The sequence below is a fragment of the Saccopteryx bilineata genome, chromosome 4 (assembly GCF_036850765.1).
Source record: "Saccopteryx bilineata isolate mSacBil1 chromosome 4, mSacBil1_pri_phased_curated, whole genome shotgun sequence".
NCBI lineage: Eukaryota > Metazoa > Chordata > Mammalia > Chiroptera > Emballonuridae > Saccopteryx > Saccopteryx bilineata.
The window spans coordinates 42154656-42172344 of record NC_089493.1 but is presented as its reverse complement, the minus strand read 5'-3'; the positions used below and the strand labels follow the sequence as shown (position 1 = coordinate 42172344).

General features: G+C 39.3%; 1 protein-coding gene across 10 annotated transcripts in view; it reads left to right on the top strand.

Moving 5' to 3' along the window:
* Nucleotides 1-17689, top strand: part of KIAA0586 (KIAA0586 ortholog) — a 116021-nt gene that overhangs the window by 53665 nt on the left and 44667 nt on the right. For all 10 annotated transcript variants that reach the window (XM_066274253.1, XM_066274254.1, XM_066274252.1 and 7 more), the window contains 6 exons: nucleotides 3743-3899; nucleotides 4303-4522; nucleotides 6036-6271; nucleotides 7651-7727; nucleotides 9814-9948; nucleotides 14727-14892. In XM_066274253.1, the coding sequence (XP_066130350.1) occupies nucleotides 3743-3899; nucleotides 4303-4522; nucleotides 6036-6271; nucleotides 7651-7727; nucleotides 9814-9948; nucleotides 14727-14892 (991 nt within the window). The remainder of the gene's footprint in view (nucleotides 1-3742; nucleotides 3900-4302; nucleotides 4523-6035; nucleotides 6272-7650; nucleotides 7728-9813; nucleotides 9949-14726; nucleotides 14893-17689) is intronic.

Genomic DNA, 17689 nt, shown 5'->3' with positions numbered 1-17689 from the left:
TTTTATATACATGAAACATTTAAACTGACTAATTTGAGGTATAAACACAAATTTACACTAAAATCTGTAAAATTCGAATAGGAAGTGGGAATGCATAATTAGTGTAGTGTGATTAGTGTGTCAGAAGTTTAGTACATAGTTTTGGTCTGTGCTTTATTAGGTTGTTGGTGACTCATGCAGTACAGATTTCTGTTAGGATTATAGTTTCCTCTGTTCTACCTATGGTTTTTTTCCTGCTTATATACTGTATATATTTACATGATGGTGTTTGAACGAGAACATGTAAAATAATCAATATAAATAGGCAGTATATGTAATTGATAAGCACATGGACTTTGGAGTTGGGAAGATCTGACTTTGAACCTTCATCTCTGTTACTTTATAGTTTCATCTGAATAACAGAGGTAAAATAGAGTTTAAATGAACATGGCTTTACCAAAATTTTCTCATTGAATATCTAGGAAGACGAGTTCCCTTTCCCCAGTGCCATTTTGTTCCTTATCTTAGGAATTGTCATGTCTTTTCTTTGCCTTTTGACCTTCCAAATATATTCTAAAATTAGTTTTCAAGTTCCATAAAATATTTTGTTGGGATTTTTTATGGGAATTAATCCAATTTTGATGGGTTTAATTTGGGGAGAATTTACTTTTTTTTATACTATCAAGATGTCAGTTTTCTCCAAATTGATATATATACATTGACTCTAATGACAGTCAAAATTTTAACAGATCATTTTTTGTTTGAAATTGACAAATTTATTCCAAAATTTAAATTAAAATACAAAAGACCTAGAATAGTCACAGTAATCCTGAAGAAAAAGAATAAAGCTAGAGAATTCACACCACTGATATATTTTATATTGGTGCAAGAATAGATAAATTAACCAGTGGAACAGAAGAGACAGTATAGAAACAGACACTGCCGTGTAGTGGGAAAGAAGTGGCCTTTTCAACAATGGTGCTGATTTAAATTGACCATGCATATAGAAAAAATGAATCTTGATCTCTCCTTTACATCAGACATCAAAATTCATTCAAAAAGGATTATAGATCTAAATGTGAAAAGTAAGAGGCCCTGGCTGGTTGGCTCGGTGGTAGAGCGTTGGCCTGGCGTGCGGAATTCCCAGGTTCGATTCCCGGCCAGGGCACAAAGGAGAAGCGCCCATCTGTTTCTCCACCCCTCCCCCTCTCCTTCCTCTCTGTCTCTCTCTTCCCCTCCCGCAGCTGAGGCTCCATTGGAGCAAAAGATGGCCCGGGTGCTGGGGATGGTTCCTTGGCCTCTGCCCCAGGCGCTAGAGTAGCTCTGGATGCAGCAGAGCGACACCCCGGAGGGGCAGAGCATCGCCCCCTGGTGGGCGTGCTGGGTGATCCGGGTCAGGCGCATGTGGGAGTCTGTCTGTCTGCCTCCCCGTTTCCAGTTTCAGAAAAATACAAAAAATAAAAAATAAATAAATAAAAAATAAATGTGAAAAGTAAGAAATAAAGATTTTAGAAAAAAACATAGGAGATCTTCATGATCTTAAGAGTATCTTTAAAGAGAATTTATATCTTTATGGTAAGATTTTGTGAAAGATCCAATGAGATGATGCTATATAAAAAGAGCTTAATCTAACCCCTGGAACTTGGTAAATATTCACTTAACTAATAGTTTGTCATTATCCATTACCAGTACTAGTAGAAAACCTTCAAATCCTCTCATGATGAGTCAGTAACATTATATTTGAAAACAGAACTCTTATGATATAGGTTTATGTGGTCAAGAAAAAAAACCATGATGTATTTCTTTCATTTAAAAATCAAGGCTAGCCCTGGCCGGTTGGCTCAGCGGTAGAGCGTCGGCCTAGCGTGCGGAGGACCCGGGTTCGATTCCCGGCCAGGGCACATAGGAGAAGCGCCCATTTGCATCTCCACCCCTCCGCCGCGCCTTCCTCTCTGTCTCTCTCTTCCCCTCCCGCAGCCAAGGCTCCATTGGAGCAAAAGATGGCCCGGGCGCTGGGGATGGCTCTGTGGCCTCTGCCCCAGGCGCTAGAGTGGCTCTGGTCGCAATATGGCGACACCCAGGAGGGTCGCAACATGGCGACGCCCAGGATGGGCAGAGCATCGCCCCCTGGTGGGCAGAGCATCGCCCCCTGGTGGGCGTGCCGGGTGGATCCCGGTCGGGCGCATGCGGGAGTCTGTCTGACTGTCTCTCCCTGTTTCCAGCTTCAGAAAAATGAAAAAAAAAAAAAAAAAAAAAAAAAAAAAAAAATCAAGGCTAGCCCTGGTGGGATAGTTCGGTTGGTAAAGTGTCATCCCAGTGCGCAAAAGTTGTGGCTTTGGTCCCTGGTCAAGGCACATACAGGAACAGATTGATGTTTCTGTCTCTCACTCTCCTTTCCTGTCTGTCTCAAATCAATAAATAAAATTTAAAAGAAAATCAAGGCTAAGTATATGCTAATTACTAAGCAATGGTATAGAATTTATAATGTGCTTCATGGTTTTAAAATTGCATATCAATTTGTAATTCATAATATAGAACAAAGGCTAATCATCCTATTACATAAAGACATTTAAAATGAGAATAAAAAGACAAATAATACATTTGAAAAGTGGGGAAAAGACATATCCAGATAGGTTACATGCAAAAAAGGAAATACAAGTGGCCCATCTACATATACATATAAGTTGGTCAATCTCACCCATAATAAGAAAAATATCACTGAAATTTTATTTTTACTGATCAGAGTAGTAACTCTAAAAGTTTGTAATGCTATTATTTAGCAAACCTTGGGGAAATGGGAAATATCATACCTTCTGGTGTTAATGTAAAATGAAAACCCCGGAGTGGGAAATTTGGCAATGTGTATTCAAATTAAAAATGCAATTAGCCCTTTAACCGAGCAGTCCCACTTCTTGAAATTAATTCCATGGGTAATCTATACATGTGAAATGACTTAAATCAAGATTATATTTGGTAAATCTGGGGAAGGGAACTAGATAGATAGGACATAGCTAGGAAGGGGGACCTAATTTTCACTATCATCCTTTTGTACCTTTTGAATTTTGAATCACTTGAATGATTATGTTTAACAAATTGATCTTAAAGTGTTTCCTTTTTTCTCCCCAGTACTTTCTGTCTCCATATTGCCTCTACTTGATCTCCCTGACCTCTTATCCTCCTATGGCTTTTTGTAAGCTCTTTTCTTTTGTGCCAAAAGGCCGATTTTCAATATCTTGTCAGTTGGTTTAAGTGCTTTCTTTCTCTACGTGGTCCAGCAGGTTGTGTTTGGGTTTGATCTTCAGCTGTGTCTGTTTAATCTTCTGCATTAGAAGGGGCAGCCTTAGATTTCCTTGGGGCCTAGTTCAGATGTAGAGCTACTTCAATTGCCTGAGGTTATCTATTGGCTAGTCTTGAAACTAAAGAGCTTACAGGGGTCCCCAAACTTTTTACAAGGGGCCAGTTCCAGTTCACTGTCCCTCAGACCGTTGGAGGGCCGCCACATGCAGTGCTCCTGTCACTGACCACCAATGAAAGAGGTGCCCCTTCCGGAAGTGCGGGCGGCGGGGGGCAGGGGGATAAATGGCCTCAGTGGGCCGCAGTTTGGGGACGCCTGGCTTAGAAGTTGGAGAGCCAGGGTATTTAGGGCTCCATTTCTTTTCCCTTCCATTTAAATTCCATGTAATTTCTGAATGAGCTCATTTTATTCTGAATTCCCTTTGCCTGGATGATTCTAAGCAGCATGTATCTTACTGATTTGTTTCAGGCACGAGTGTGTACTCCGGTGCCTACTCCACAGCCCACTCCTCCTCACTCACCTTCACCTCCGCACGAGCAAGTGCTGCTACAAACTCCAGATTCTTCTCCCTGTGATTCAGAGCATGATACAGCTTTTCCTGTGAAGGAAGTATTTGTGGGAAAAGGTACACACGTTATTTCCATTTTTCAGTTTTCGTTTTGGCAACTATTAAATAAAATTTCATGGTTTGTTTTATAAAATGTTTCATAGGTTGGTACACACATACCTGTTGCTTATTAAGTTTTAGTAAACCATTTTTTCTTGCACAGAAACTAAGAAATTGGTTGCCACTTTTAAAAATGTGTAATCTAATAGACACTTAGAAGGCGGTGTTAAAAGTGATGTCTTCAAAATTACTAAGTTAATTTGGGAATTTTACCATTAGTAGCCATTATCATTATTATTATTATTGTTATTATTATTGCCATTATGCCAGAATGTTATAGGATTTCTGAAACAATATATCTTACCTTCCTATGCATTTATTTTATCTTTTATATTTTCTTTCTTCTTAAAAAAATCTTCAGGAAATGACATGCCTGTTGCCACACTTGTTCATACTCCGACAGTTACCCCTGCTGCTACACCTCCTCCGGCAGCGGCTCTCACCCCAACCTTGTCGGAGATTTCCATTGAGAAATTGAAGATATCAAGCCCGGAGCTTCCTCAGCCATGGGGCGATAGAGACCTGCCGCTGGAAGAGGAGAACCCTAACTCCCTTCAGGAAGAACTTCCTCGGAGAGCTATGTAAAGATAACAAAGTCACTTTTAGTAATGTACCTTTCCTCTTGAGTTGACTGATGTCACCCATTAAAAACATCAGAAATGATCAATGAAGCTTTATAAACCACAGGCTACTTTAAAGTATAAAGAAGTTTCATAAATTTTAAGTTTTTAAAATTTTTACCGAATTTATACCTCCCATTTTTTTTTTTTTTTTTTTTCTCATTATTTTCTGAAGCTGGAAACAGGGAGAGACAGTCAGACAGACTCACGCATGCGCCCGACCGGGATCCACCCGGCACGCCCACCAGGGGGCGATGCTCTGCCCATCCTGGGCGTCGCCATGTTGCGACCAGAGCCACTCTAGCGCCTGGGGCAGAGGCCACAGAGCCATCCCCAGCGCCCGGGCCATCTTTGCTCCAATGGAGCCTTGGCTGCGGGAGGGGAAGAGAGAGACAGAGAGGAAAGCGCGGCAGAGGGGTGGAGAAGCAAATGGGCGCTTCTCCTGTGTGCCCTGGCTGGGAATCGAACCCGGGTCCTCCGCACGCTAGGCCGACGCCCATTTTTTTTTTTTTTTTTTGTATTTTTCTGAAGCTAGAAACTGGGAGAGACAGTCAGACAGACTCCCGCATGCGCCCGACCGGGATCCACCCGGCACGCCCACCAGGGGGCGAGCTCTGCCCACCAGGGGGCGATGCTCTGCCCCTCCGGGGCGTCGCTCTGTTGCGACCAGAGCCACTTTAGCGCCTGGGGTAGAGGCCAAGGAGCCATCCCCAGCGCCTGGGCCATCTTTGCTCCAATGGAGCCTCAGCTGCGGGAGGGGAAGAGAGAGACAGAGAGGAAGGAGAGGGGGAGGGGTGGAGAAGCAAATGGGCGCTTCTCCTGTGTGCTCTGGCTGGGAATCAAACCCGGGACTTCTACACGCCAGGCCGACGCTCTACCACTGAGCCAACCGGCCAGGGCCCCTTCCACTTTTTTTAAGCAAATGTTTTTGGGAGACATTAATAATAAAACTATCTATCATATTGTTAATAAAATAGAAAATGATGTTTTCCTAGAGTGAATCATTATTTACCATGCCAAGTTGACTTTCATAGTACCATATATCTCCATATAGGTTTATTTTGTAGGTGGTAGAACTTTCAAGATGGTCTGTTATTAGAGTGTGAAAACAATCTTGGAAAAAAGGAAACTTTTTTTTTTTAAGATTTTCTTTATTGATTTTTAGAGGAGAGAAAGAGAAAGTCGGGGTGGAGGGAACAGGAAGCACCAACTCAAGTGGCTTCTTGCATGTGCCTCGACCAGGCAAACCCGACCTCGGCACTCCAGGTCCATGCTTTATCCACCGCTCCCCCACAGGTCAGGTGGAAGAATAAATCTTGTTAATTAATTATAGTAAATAGCATAGAACCTATACTATAGATTATTGAAATATTTTGCTAAAGGAGACATAGTGTTTGAATCTGTTTTTGCATATCAAAATTAATATAGGCCTTCAGTGACCTAATAAGTTCAAAACATGTCTTTTTCTTCTTAGTGTAATGTCTGTGGCCAAAGACGAGGAACCTGAGAGTGTGGATTTCCCTGCTCAGCCAGTTCCAGCTCCCTTGATGCCGCTTCCTGTGGGCCCCCAGGCCCCGCTCCCCTCACAAACGCCAAGTTCTGATTCCTCCACAGTAGAGAGCACCCTGAGCGTTACTGGCACTGAAACGGAAAGACCCATCTCTGAGGGGGAGATTATATTTGACTGTGGTCACAAAGTAGTTCCCAAGAGTACGTTAACTTGTATAAATTGATTTTACTGGTTAGACTGTGATCATTCCTAATACTTAAATTTTGATAATTCCTAAGTAATACCTTTCTGTTTAAAGTCTTTTTACTTAATTTTCAGGATTTAACATGGTATAGTAAAAACAATATGGACTCCGCAAGTTAACAATTCTGGACCTTAACCTTAGAAAGTAAAATCTTCCTCCTAAATCCAGAATTAGCATTACTAATGATAGTTTGTGGTATTTCCTTCCAATCTTTTATTTATTATGCATATACAGATAACTAAATATATTTGTATGTGTATGTGTTTTTACCCTTAAAAATAAGATCATACTATACATGTTGTTTTGAAACCTGAACATTTTAACCTAATAAGATATTGTGGACATCTTTCTACACCAATACCTATAGCTCTACCTCACTTTTTTTTAAAATTTATTTTTATTTTTCTGAAGTTAGAAGCGGGGAGGCAGTCAGACCCTGCATGCACCCCACTGGGATCCACCCAGCATGCCCACCAGGGGGCGATGCTCTGCATATCTGGGGCATTGCTTCATTGTGGCCAGAGCCATTCTAGCACCTGAGGCAGAGGTCATGGAGCCATCCTCAGTGCCTGGGCCAACCCTGCTCCAATGGAGCCTGGGTTGTGGGAGGGGAAGAGAGAGACAGAGAGGAAGGAGAGGGGGAGGGGTGGAGAAGCAGATGGGCGCTTCTCCTGTGTGCCCTAGCCAGGAATCAAACCTGGGACTTTCACACACTGGGCTGACACTCAACTGCTGAGCCAACTGGCCAGGGCCTACCTCACCTTTTTTTTTTTTTTTTTTTTAATGGCTGTGTAGTCTATTAAAACAGCACACAGTGGTGGGCGTTTTGATTGTTTTGTGTTTCCAGATTATATTTAACTCTTCAATGACTGTCTTTGAACTTATCTGATAACTTCTTTAGAATACATGCCTAGAAGTGGAATTGCTGGCTCAAAATATGCACCTTTAAAATAATGATACAAAAAATAAAAATAAAATAAAATAGCAATACATAGCCAACATGTTCTCTAGAAAGGTTAATCAGTTTGTAATTTTAACCAGGTTTTAATTACATCAATAGTGTATAGGAGTGCTTTTTTCTCAGTTTCATAGTTACAGTTGATATTTATACTTCTCTTTAATTTCTGACAGGTTGGTAGGTAAAACAAAAATTCATCTTAGTTATACAGTGCATTTTTAACAAACAGGTGAGATTAACTTGTGATTTATTATTAATGAACTTGCCAGTATTTTTAGTATATAAGTGTAAATATAATATTCTATGGCTTTATGGTCAGATTACTTACTAAATTTATGTTTTTTCTTTTTTCTAAATTTTTACATTTTAATATCTAGTTTTAGGAGATGGAGGCCTGTATGTGACAAACCTAAATGATAGCTTATCCACTACTCTGCTTGATGCCTATGATATGGTAAGAAATGACTGACTCACACTGAATTCTGACAACTGACATGAAGGTTACCTAGAGGGACTTATTAGTGTTGATCCTGGTTTTTACCTCAGATATTTGAGTTGTAAACATTAAATTTAATAAAATATCCACAAAGGAATTTGTTTTCTTGCACATTTTGTTATTATAGTTGTGAGAATGAAAAGAAAATAATTAAGTTCTTTGGCTCCAGTAGTTGAAAATACACAGTTAATGGGATTAGGTAATGAAAATCTAGCTCAGTGCACACCGTCACGTTAATATGTGGCCTTTACAGTATTTTAGGCAGTACCTTAGTTATTTAAACCAGCTCTCTTATAATATATTTGTTATTTTTTTCTAACCATGATTTTAATTTTAATTCTTTTTGCTACAAATAATTGCAGTCAATGGTTTAAAAATATTGAAATAGGAGCCAGGGGCACTAACCGTTCCTAGTTATTATCTAGCTCTATAAAAAAAAAGACATTTAAAAATTATATTTTTATAGACATAATTTATAAAATAATGTGGAGGGAAGTCATAAATGATATATCTTTATTTTCAGAGAAACATTACACTAACATTTGGCCTACTTAATATGTCATCATGTCATTTTTATCCATTCTTAGAACTTTATCACAGTGCCAAAACATATTGTTTGTTCAAAGTAAATAGCTGAACTGAGCCAGGACTAAATTATAAGATCTTTCTTTTTCTACATTTGAAGCTAAATTTAAATTTTGATATTTTTACTAAGTCTCCAAATTCATATTAAAGTTGAATGTAGAAGTACAATCTTGGCCCTGGCCAGCTGGCTGTGGGTAGAGCATCGGCCCTGCATATGATGTCCCGGGTTCAATTCCTGGTCAGGGCACAAAAGAGAAACAACCGTCAGCTTCTCTCCTCTCCTCTCCTACTCTCCCTTCTCTCTCCCTTCCCTTCCCGCAGCCAATGGCTCAATTGGTTCAAGCATCATCCCTGGGCGCTGAGGATAACTTGGTTGATTTGAGCATCAGCCCCAGATGGGGGTTGCTAGGTGGTCACGGTCTGGGCACACACGGGAGCCTGTCTCTCTATCTCCCTTTCTCTTACTGAAAAAAAAGTACAATCTTGAAAAACTGGGAGTAACTTGAAGTCATGTACCAACAGGCATTTATCTGTATATGGCTGAGGGGTAAAGATTTGTAATCCAGAGTTAATAAACTTTATTTCATTAAAAATAAAATACGTAAGTAACTAAAAAACTATTAATGGAATTTAAAATCATGTTAAGATTTGTATTTACAAGGCAATCCCGTTTCTGTGAGTTTTAGGCCCACACTGCCCACTGTTTTTGGAACAGTTCTATTTTGAGGTGGCAGGAAGCCTGAGCCAGTGTTCCAGTGAGGGCTTTCTGTTACCTGCTCCCTAGCCCAGTACCAGGACCAGCACAAAGGCAGAGGAGTGGTCAGAGGGCTTCTGGGCGCCTTCACCTGTTCTGCAGGTTTCATTTCTTTTTTTTTTTTAAAGGTTTTATTTATTCATTTTTTTAGAGAAGGGGGAGGGGGAGAGGAGCAGGAAGCATCAACTCCCATATGTGCCTTGACCGGGCAAGCCCAGGGTTTCGAACCGGCGACCTCAGCATCTCAGGTCGATGCTTTATCCACTGCGCCACCACAGGTCAGGCTGCAGGTTTCATTTCTGATCGCCGTCAAGGCTGCAGCCGCTCTGCAGAGCTCCGCCTCATCCCAGCTGTGGCGTTGCATTGTGTGCTGCATTAGACCGTGCAAGCCAAAATAGAAGGCATTTGTGAATCACTGCAACTCAGGCACATGATACAGGGTTTTGTTTTTCTGTCTTTTTATAATAAATCTTCAGTTCAATTGTAGCCAAATTACTTAATACATATTACTGTTTACATTTGAGGAGTTTTAGATAATTGAATGGGAATGTGAACGAAATGAAAATAAAAGAGTTCATCTTCTTTCCATAAAGTGCTAATGTGACCATTTTCATGGTGACTAAGTTTTGTTAATCATAAATTGAGAGAAATGCAGGTGTTTGATAGAATGTTCTGTGGTATTAATTGCCTTTATATTTTGTTTAGGAGGAAGATCCTCCCAGTGAAGGACAAGCAATGATAATGCCCCATAAAAAATTTCACGGAGATGCAAAATTTTTTTCCTCTCTACAAAACCAGGAATCAGTTTCAGTTTCACAGCAATCTGTCAGTCCTTCAGAGGTACTTTTTAACCTTAATGACTTTTTATTCTTTTTGGTTAGATCTACATGCCGGAAAAAGTTATAAAATATTCTTACTTTCAGTTAAAGCATTCTAATACTTCAACTTATTTAGGGATCATCCTTGTAGTAACTTTAACCTGGAATCATAGAGTTAAAAGGAATTTGGGCCATTGTTCCAACCCTCTTGTTCTACAGCTGAAAACTCAAGCCCTTTGAAGTGACTGGTGAAGATCAGTCATTCATTCTTTCTTTCCACAGCCATTTACTGAGAATCTACTATATGCCAGACACAACCTTGGAAAAGATAAAATGATGAGACAGGACTTCTACCTATTAGTAACTGACAGTTGTATAGGGGACAAAGGGCTTAAACAATTATTGTGCACTGCAGTAACTAGTCATGTAGCTGTATTTACTAGTATACATGAACTCTGAGGAATGGAAACTCTGAACTTTGATGACCCTTTATACAGGATATGATTTTAGTACAGGTTTTTAAAGACCCAATGGGATTTTTCTGGACAGCAATAAAGGGGAAGGATATTTCAGAAGCTGAAATAGCATTTGTTAAGGGACAAGAGCCAAGAAAGATTAGGACATATTTAGAAAGTGTTGAAAATGTCAGAGTGGTTAAAGCTGTAGATGGGGAGACCAGTCTGGAAAAGTGGGTTGAGCCAAATAATCACAAAGAACCTTCTATGCCATGGGAAGAAGAAAGTGTGGGCACTGCGAAGCCCGTTAAGATAATTTGGGGCAAGAAAGTCATAAATTAAGATGTTTCGGGAATGAGTTTGGAGGTTTTGTAATATAGTCCTGGGGTTTGGAGGGGAACAGGGTGCTGGAACGAATGTCAGTGTGTTCCTGGTCAGGTTTTACCTGTAACTTACCTCCCCATGGTCCCAGGGCCTTCGTGCTCCAGTGTTACTCTGGACCACTAGTGTCTCAGCCACGGTTGTTGCCAAGGTCTTTGTGGTTAAGGGGCAAGTGGTGATGATGTCAGGCTGCTGAGGGGAAGAAGCACGTGCTTTGCTCCTGTCATTCCTCTCACTAAAACCCCTCCAGCCGCCTCCCCTCCAAGGGTGCAGCCCCTTTCTTCCTGCACACACCAGGTCAGGTTAGCTGTCAATCTTTCCCAGTGGTTTTTCACTACTTTTACATAGTTTTTGGAATCCCTGGTTTCCTTTCATTTCCATAGTTACTCTTAGGTTGATTTGAGGGTGGGGAGTTTGCAGCCTTTGTCATTTTGAAGTCCTGGCAAAGCCAGAGCCCAGAAATGGGAAGTTTAGTCTCTCCAGCTCTTTTTCTAAGAATCTGTTTGCACATGTGTGCACACACTTGCGTAAAATTTTGAGGTGTATATATGTATTATTCTTCAAAACCTGGTTTTAAAACTAACTATAGGCCCTGGCCAGATAGCTCAGTTGGTTAAGAGTTTTGTCCTGAATTACAGAGGTTGCTGGTTTGATCCCCGGTCAGGACACATACAGAAACAGCTCAATATTCTTCTCTCTCTCTCTCTCTCCTTCTTCTCTTTAAAATCAATAAATAAAAGTAAATTAACTATAAATTTTGAAGATCTATCATATTTTTTAATTTACCATATTGAATACCATTATTTATTCTATTGAAGGATTTTTCAATAGAATTCTTATTCAGTTGAACTCTATTCAAATTATAAGAAAAAATTTTTTGCACTTATGAGGAATTAGTTTTCTAGATCAAATAACAAGGGATGGACTTGCTGGTTCAAAAATTATAAGCAGTTGTAATTTCAGTTAATATTAATAAATTGCTTTTTAACTATACGAGACTTTTTTCCATTATGACACATGGTGTTCTTTTTTTTTTTTTTTTTTTTTTTTTTTTTTTACAGGGACAAAGAGAGTCAGATAGAAGGATAGATAGGGACAGACAGACAGGAACGGAGAGAGATGAGAAGCATCAATCATCAGTTTTTTGTTGCGACACCGTAGTTGTTCATTGATTGCTTTCTCATATGTGCCATGACCGTGGGCCTTCAGCAGACCGAGTAACCCCCCGCTCGAGCCAGTGACCTTGGGTCCATGCTAGTGAGATTTTTGCTCAAGCCAGATGAACCTGCGCTCAAGCTGGTAACCCTGGGGTCTCGAACCTGGGTCCTTCCACATCTCAGTCTGATGCTCTATCCACTGCGCCACCACCTGGTCAGGCGACCCATGGTGTTCTTAATCTTAACGTTTTTACCAGTCTAATTAACAGTGACAGTTTTCATATGTGTACAGAACTATTAAGTATTTGTTTTGTTTGTAATAAGAACTACTAATGATATATTTATATGTTAAAATATTGCTTTGGTAAGAAAATAGTGGCTTTCCTTTGCACTTAAAACCCCTTGCCCAGAAATACATGATTTAAAAAAAAACCCTTGCCCAGAGAGAGCTTTTAGGTCAGCAAGAGAAGTCTGATGACAAAACTGCAGTTTGTACATTTATGTAGTTGAGCCTGGCACATTAATTACTATAGATTCCAGACAGCATAATTTAGAATTATATGAGTCTAAGCTTTGAGTATAATACAAAAATGACACATTATAAGAGCATTTTGTGAATAGGCAAGCTAAGTCTTTAGTAGGGTCACAGTGTTCTAAGGTGTCAGCAGTTATAAATTGATTTAAATAGGAAAGGTGGTATATTTTGCACAACATTTTATGTGGTAGTGGCACAGTAACATAGGCACTGTGAAATATTTCTAATTAATTTCTAGAGAAAATGTATCTGTCATGATTCTGTACTGTTCATAAGTCTTCAGAGTTTTGTATTAATAGTAAAACAATCCTTTTCTTCTTTTTTTTAAGTGAGAGGAAGGGAGATATGTGAGATAGGATCCCACATGTGCTCCAACCTGGATCTAGCTGGCAACCCCTGTGTGGGGTCTATGCTTTAATCAGCTGAGCTATTTTTAGCACCTGAGGCTGATGTTTGGACCAAAGAGCTATCCTCAGCACTGGGGGCAATGCTTGAAGCAACTGAGCTACTGGCTGCAAGGGGACAAGAGAGAAAGGGATAGCGAGAAGGAGGGAGAGAAGCAGATGGTTGCTTCTCCTGTGTGCCCTCACCAGGAATCGAACCCAAGATGTCCGTACACTGGGCGAACACTTTATCCACTGAAGCAACCAACCAGGGCTATCCTTTTCTGTTTCATGGATGTTGAGGCAATTGGTGTTTCTAAAGAAAAGTGCATAGAGAAGAATTAGGTAGGGCAAGTTGTAGATTTTATTTTATAGTCAATAGTGTCATCCAAGACTCAAAAGTGATTCTTTCATATATTTTAAAAAAACCACTTCATTGGAATTAAACTTTTAAATGAGAAACAGGAGAGCTTTTAGATATTGGAATTTTTATTCAGGTTTTTTTTGTTTGTTTGTTTTTGTATTTTTCCAAAGTTAGAAGTGGGGAGGCAGTCAGACTCCTGCATGCACCTGACCGGGATCCACCCAGCATGCCCATCAGGGGGCGATGCTCTGCCCATCTGGGGCGTTGCTTCATTGCAGCCGGAGACATTCTAGTGCTTGAGGTGGAGGCCATGGAGCCATTCTCAGCTCCTGGGGCCAACTTTCCTCCAGTGAGTTGGAGGAAAGGAGAGAGATAGAGAGGAAGGAGAGGGGGAAGGGTGGAGAAGCAGATGGGCACTTCTCCTGTGTGCCCTGGCCGGGAATCAAACCCAGGACTTCCACACACCGGGTTGACCCTCTACCACTGAGCCAACTGGCCAGGGCCTATTCAGTTCTTGAGTAATAAACTTATTAATTAGAATATCTCCCAAGTTACAAAATGTGGTAATGATTAGATATCTAATTTTTAATAAAATAGAAGTCTTATTTTTTAAAGTTTGTTATTTCATATATTTTACAAAGAAATATATTTGTATTTTTTTTAACTTTTATACTTTCCCAGGAAAGAACTTTATTAAATATGGTTAAAGTAGTATTCTTTAATCTGCATACTTATAAACAATGTAATTATTTGTATTGGGATAGTCTTCATATCATTTAAGGCAGTGGTTCCCAACCCCCGGGCCGCGGACCAGTATCGGTTCGTGGGTCATTTGGTACCGGTCCGCAGAGAAAGAATAAATAACTTACATTATTTCCATTTTATTTATATTTAAGTCTGAATGATGTTTTATTTTTAAAAAAATGACCAGATTCCCTCTGCTACATCCATCTAAGACTCACTCTTGACGTTTGTCTCGGTTACATGATACATTTATCCGTCCCACCCTAAAGGCCCGGTCTGTGAAAGTATTTTCTGACATTAAACCAGTCTGTGGCCCAGAAAAGGTTGGGGACCACTGATTTAAGGTATAGTCTCCTTGTCGGTTGTTTAAAATTTATGCTAACAACTTTAGGCAGTTTTTATTAATGAAGAATGAGAGATAAATTTTCTATTTTAATTTTAAGCTTTGTGAATAATTATGTAATATGTTTCAACATTTAGTGTTTTAAATAATAAAATTTTTCTTTTGTGTTTTATTGGTGTCTAATTGGAAGGTTGGAAAAATAGATAATGGTTATTTAACTTCATAAAATATAAGATATTAAAGTGGAAGCCTATGGCGAGATGCCTCATTGAACTGACTTTTAACCTTGTCTTCCATGTATGTGACTTAATAAGCACTTTCTATTGTACAATACCTTTAGGTAGTCAAGTGATATGGATCACACATGTTTGACAAGTATATCCTTTTTTGACTTGATTTTAATATAATGGTTTTAACAATTGTTTCTACTTTTCACAGGACTTGGAAAGCCCTTTGGGTAAAGGACAAAGTCTCAGGCTGACAGCAGCAGCAGAGAACTTAATGGGACATCCTGTCTACAAGCAACAGCCTGTTGCTAATGCAGAGTCTTGGGATCAGAAATGTGCTCTTAAGCCTTTATCTCAGCAATTTAACACAATTACAGGTATACTAAAAGTACTGCTTCTTTATGTGTCATTTCTTTCACCCTGAATCCCATCATACTTTTTTGTACTGTTTCCATGCTGAATGCTGTATTGTGATTTGTGTTATAATCTATAGTAGTGTTTCTAATCTGAACTAAGAAAAGAATAATTTCAGGTGGAGATTTGCATGATTTCTTTATTAAAAAGGGTCTTCATAATTGAAAAGTTTAGTAACACCTGACCAAGTGGTGGCAGAGTGTATTGAGTGTTGGCCTGGGACACTGAAGACCCAGGTTTGAAACCCCGAGGTTGCTGGCTTGAGCACAGGCTCATCTGGCTTGAGCATGGAGTGGCTGGCTAGAGTGTGCGATCATAGATATGACCCCATGGTCACTGGCTTGAGCCCAAAGGTTGCTGACTTGAGCCCAAGGTCACTGGCTTAAGCAAGGGTCAGTTACTTGGCTGGAGCCCCCCAATCAAGACACACATGAAAAAACAATCAATGAACAATTAAGGTGCTGAAACTATGAGTTGATGCTCCTCATCTCTCTCCCTTCCTGTCTGTCTGTCCCTGTCTTTCTGTCTGTCTCTCACGTGTGTGCAGTAAGAAAGAAAAAGAAAAAGTTTGGTAACAACTTTTTCTATATATATAGCAGTGTTTCTCTAACTGATTCATTTATCGATACTTGAACCATTGCGTGGGTGGAATATGAGATAATTTTGGTAACATGCATATATATACTTAAAATTTTTAAATAGTGATATATTTATTTTAATATATATTGGAAAAGTATATCGAACACATCAAAAGTGTGACCTAACAGATTTTGTGTAGGACAGGGTTAAATTAGATAATACCACAGAAATTCACTCTTTATTATGTTATATTAATTTCTGACTCAGTGCGACGTGCACCCAGGACCATTTTAGAACTTCCTTAATGAAACTTTTTGCTCTAATACTTTGGGGATAAGAGTGTAACAAGGAATACTGATCAAGAGCATAGTTTATTCTCGTTATCTGCAGTACTTACATTCTGTAGCAGCGGTTCTCAACCTGGGGGTCGCGACCCCAGCGGGGTTGCCTAAAGCCATCAGAAAATACATAATGCATATCAGGTATTTACATTCCAAATCATAACTGTAGCAAAATTACAGTTATGAAGTAGCCACCAAAATTATTTTTTGGTTTGGGGTCACCGCAACATGAGGAACTGTATTGCGGGGTCCCGGCATTAGAAAGGTTGAGAACCACTGTTCTATAGAGTCACCAGGAACGCTGAATTAGCAAATACCACTGTTGCTCTTAGGGAAAATACAGTTCAGTTTCTATGAACTGCTAATCTTAGAAACATTTTTGTCAGTTGGTCAATACATGACCTTGTTTTGTATGTGTTTCTATTTAATGACTTCTTTAATATATGTTGTTGATCTGTTAACATTGAACTAATGGCCAATAGCACTATAACTCATGCCTGATCGAAGTTTATTTAACACATATTTTTTCTATAAGGCCCAGCACAGCCTTCTTGCACTTAGGAACACTAGAGAGCACTTTAGCGCTAGGTTTGGGGGCCATTTTAAGCAGCAGAATCACCAACAAAATATACAAAAATGTGAAAAACATGTCACTAAAAGACAGTAAAAAAGGACACTTGTTTATAGTAAAAGAGCGAAGATCGTAAAGCGTCACTCACTGTGTTCACCCTCAGCTGGTACGGTGTATGTGGAGTCATCCAGGTCTGCTTCTCTGTGCATGTCTGCAGAGGACTTTGAAAATGACTGAAAGTATTGATTTTGGGGGTACAACTAAATTTTTCAAGTAGATGAATTTGCAAATACAGAGTCTTTGAATTAGTGAGAATCAGCTACTTAACTGATTCTTTCATTTCCATTCCTGGCATTCTCTTAAGTGAAGAAACCTCTGGAGGTATGCAGACTTTTTATTTTTTTTAAAATATTTTACTGATTTTTTAAAAAAATTGATTTTTAGAGAGTGAGGTAAGGAAAGAGAAACATCTACTTATTCCACTTATTTAAGCATTCATTGTTTGATTCTTGCATGTGCCCTGACCCAGGATCGAACTCATAACCTTTGTGTATCAGGATGATGATCTAGTGAACTGACCTGTTTGTCCAGGGCTATGCAGAACTGTTAGAAATCTGAAAAGGAAATTCCTGAAGTTAGAAAAACATTGATGTAAAGTATTTAAAGTCTGTTTTATATTGAGTAAGCCCACTATAGTCAAAGAAAGTCAAGACTGAAATTCCATGGGAGTAAATACAAAGTAATATTGGAATTATTTACCATATTTTTCACATGTAATCTGAGAGCATTAATCTTTTATGTTCTTTTAAAATATGATTCAAAATTAGTAGTTTAAAACAAATTGTGACATTTGTATCCAGCTTTCTGTGCAGATTGCAGTTAAACAGAATTGACACTAGATGGCTCTTGCAGATCACTTGAGAATTGATAGGCGCTTGAGAGCAACTAGGTGCATGTTAAATCGTGATAGAATAAAGCCCACAAGAACATCTACTCAGCTGCTCCTTGTACCTGTGGTGGCATTTAACAGATTACCAAAGTGATACATTTTAAATATTTTAAATGCATTATTTAAAAATACTGTGTGTGTGTTTAAATTTTTTCATTGATTTGAGAGAGAGGGAGAGAGAGAGGAAGATAGAGAGAGAGAAATAGAGGAAGGCAGGGAGAGAGAGAAGCATCAACTCATTTTTCCATTTAATTGTTGCATTTAGTTGTGTACTCATTGATTGCTTCTTGTATGTGCCCTGACCAGTAATCGAACCCATG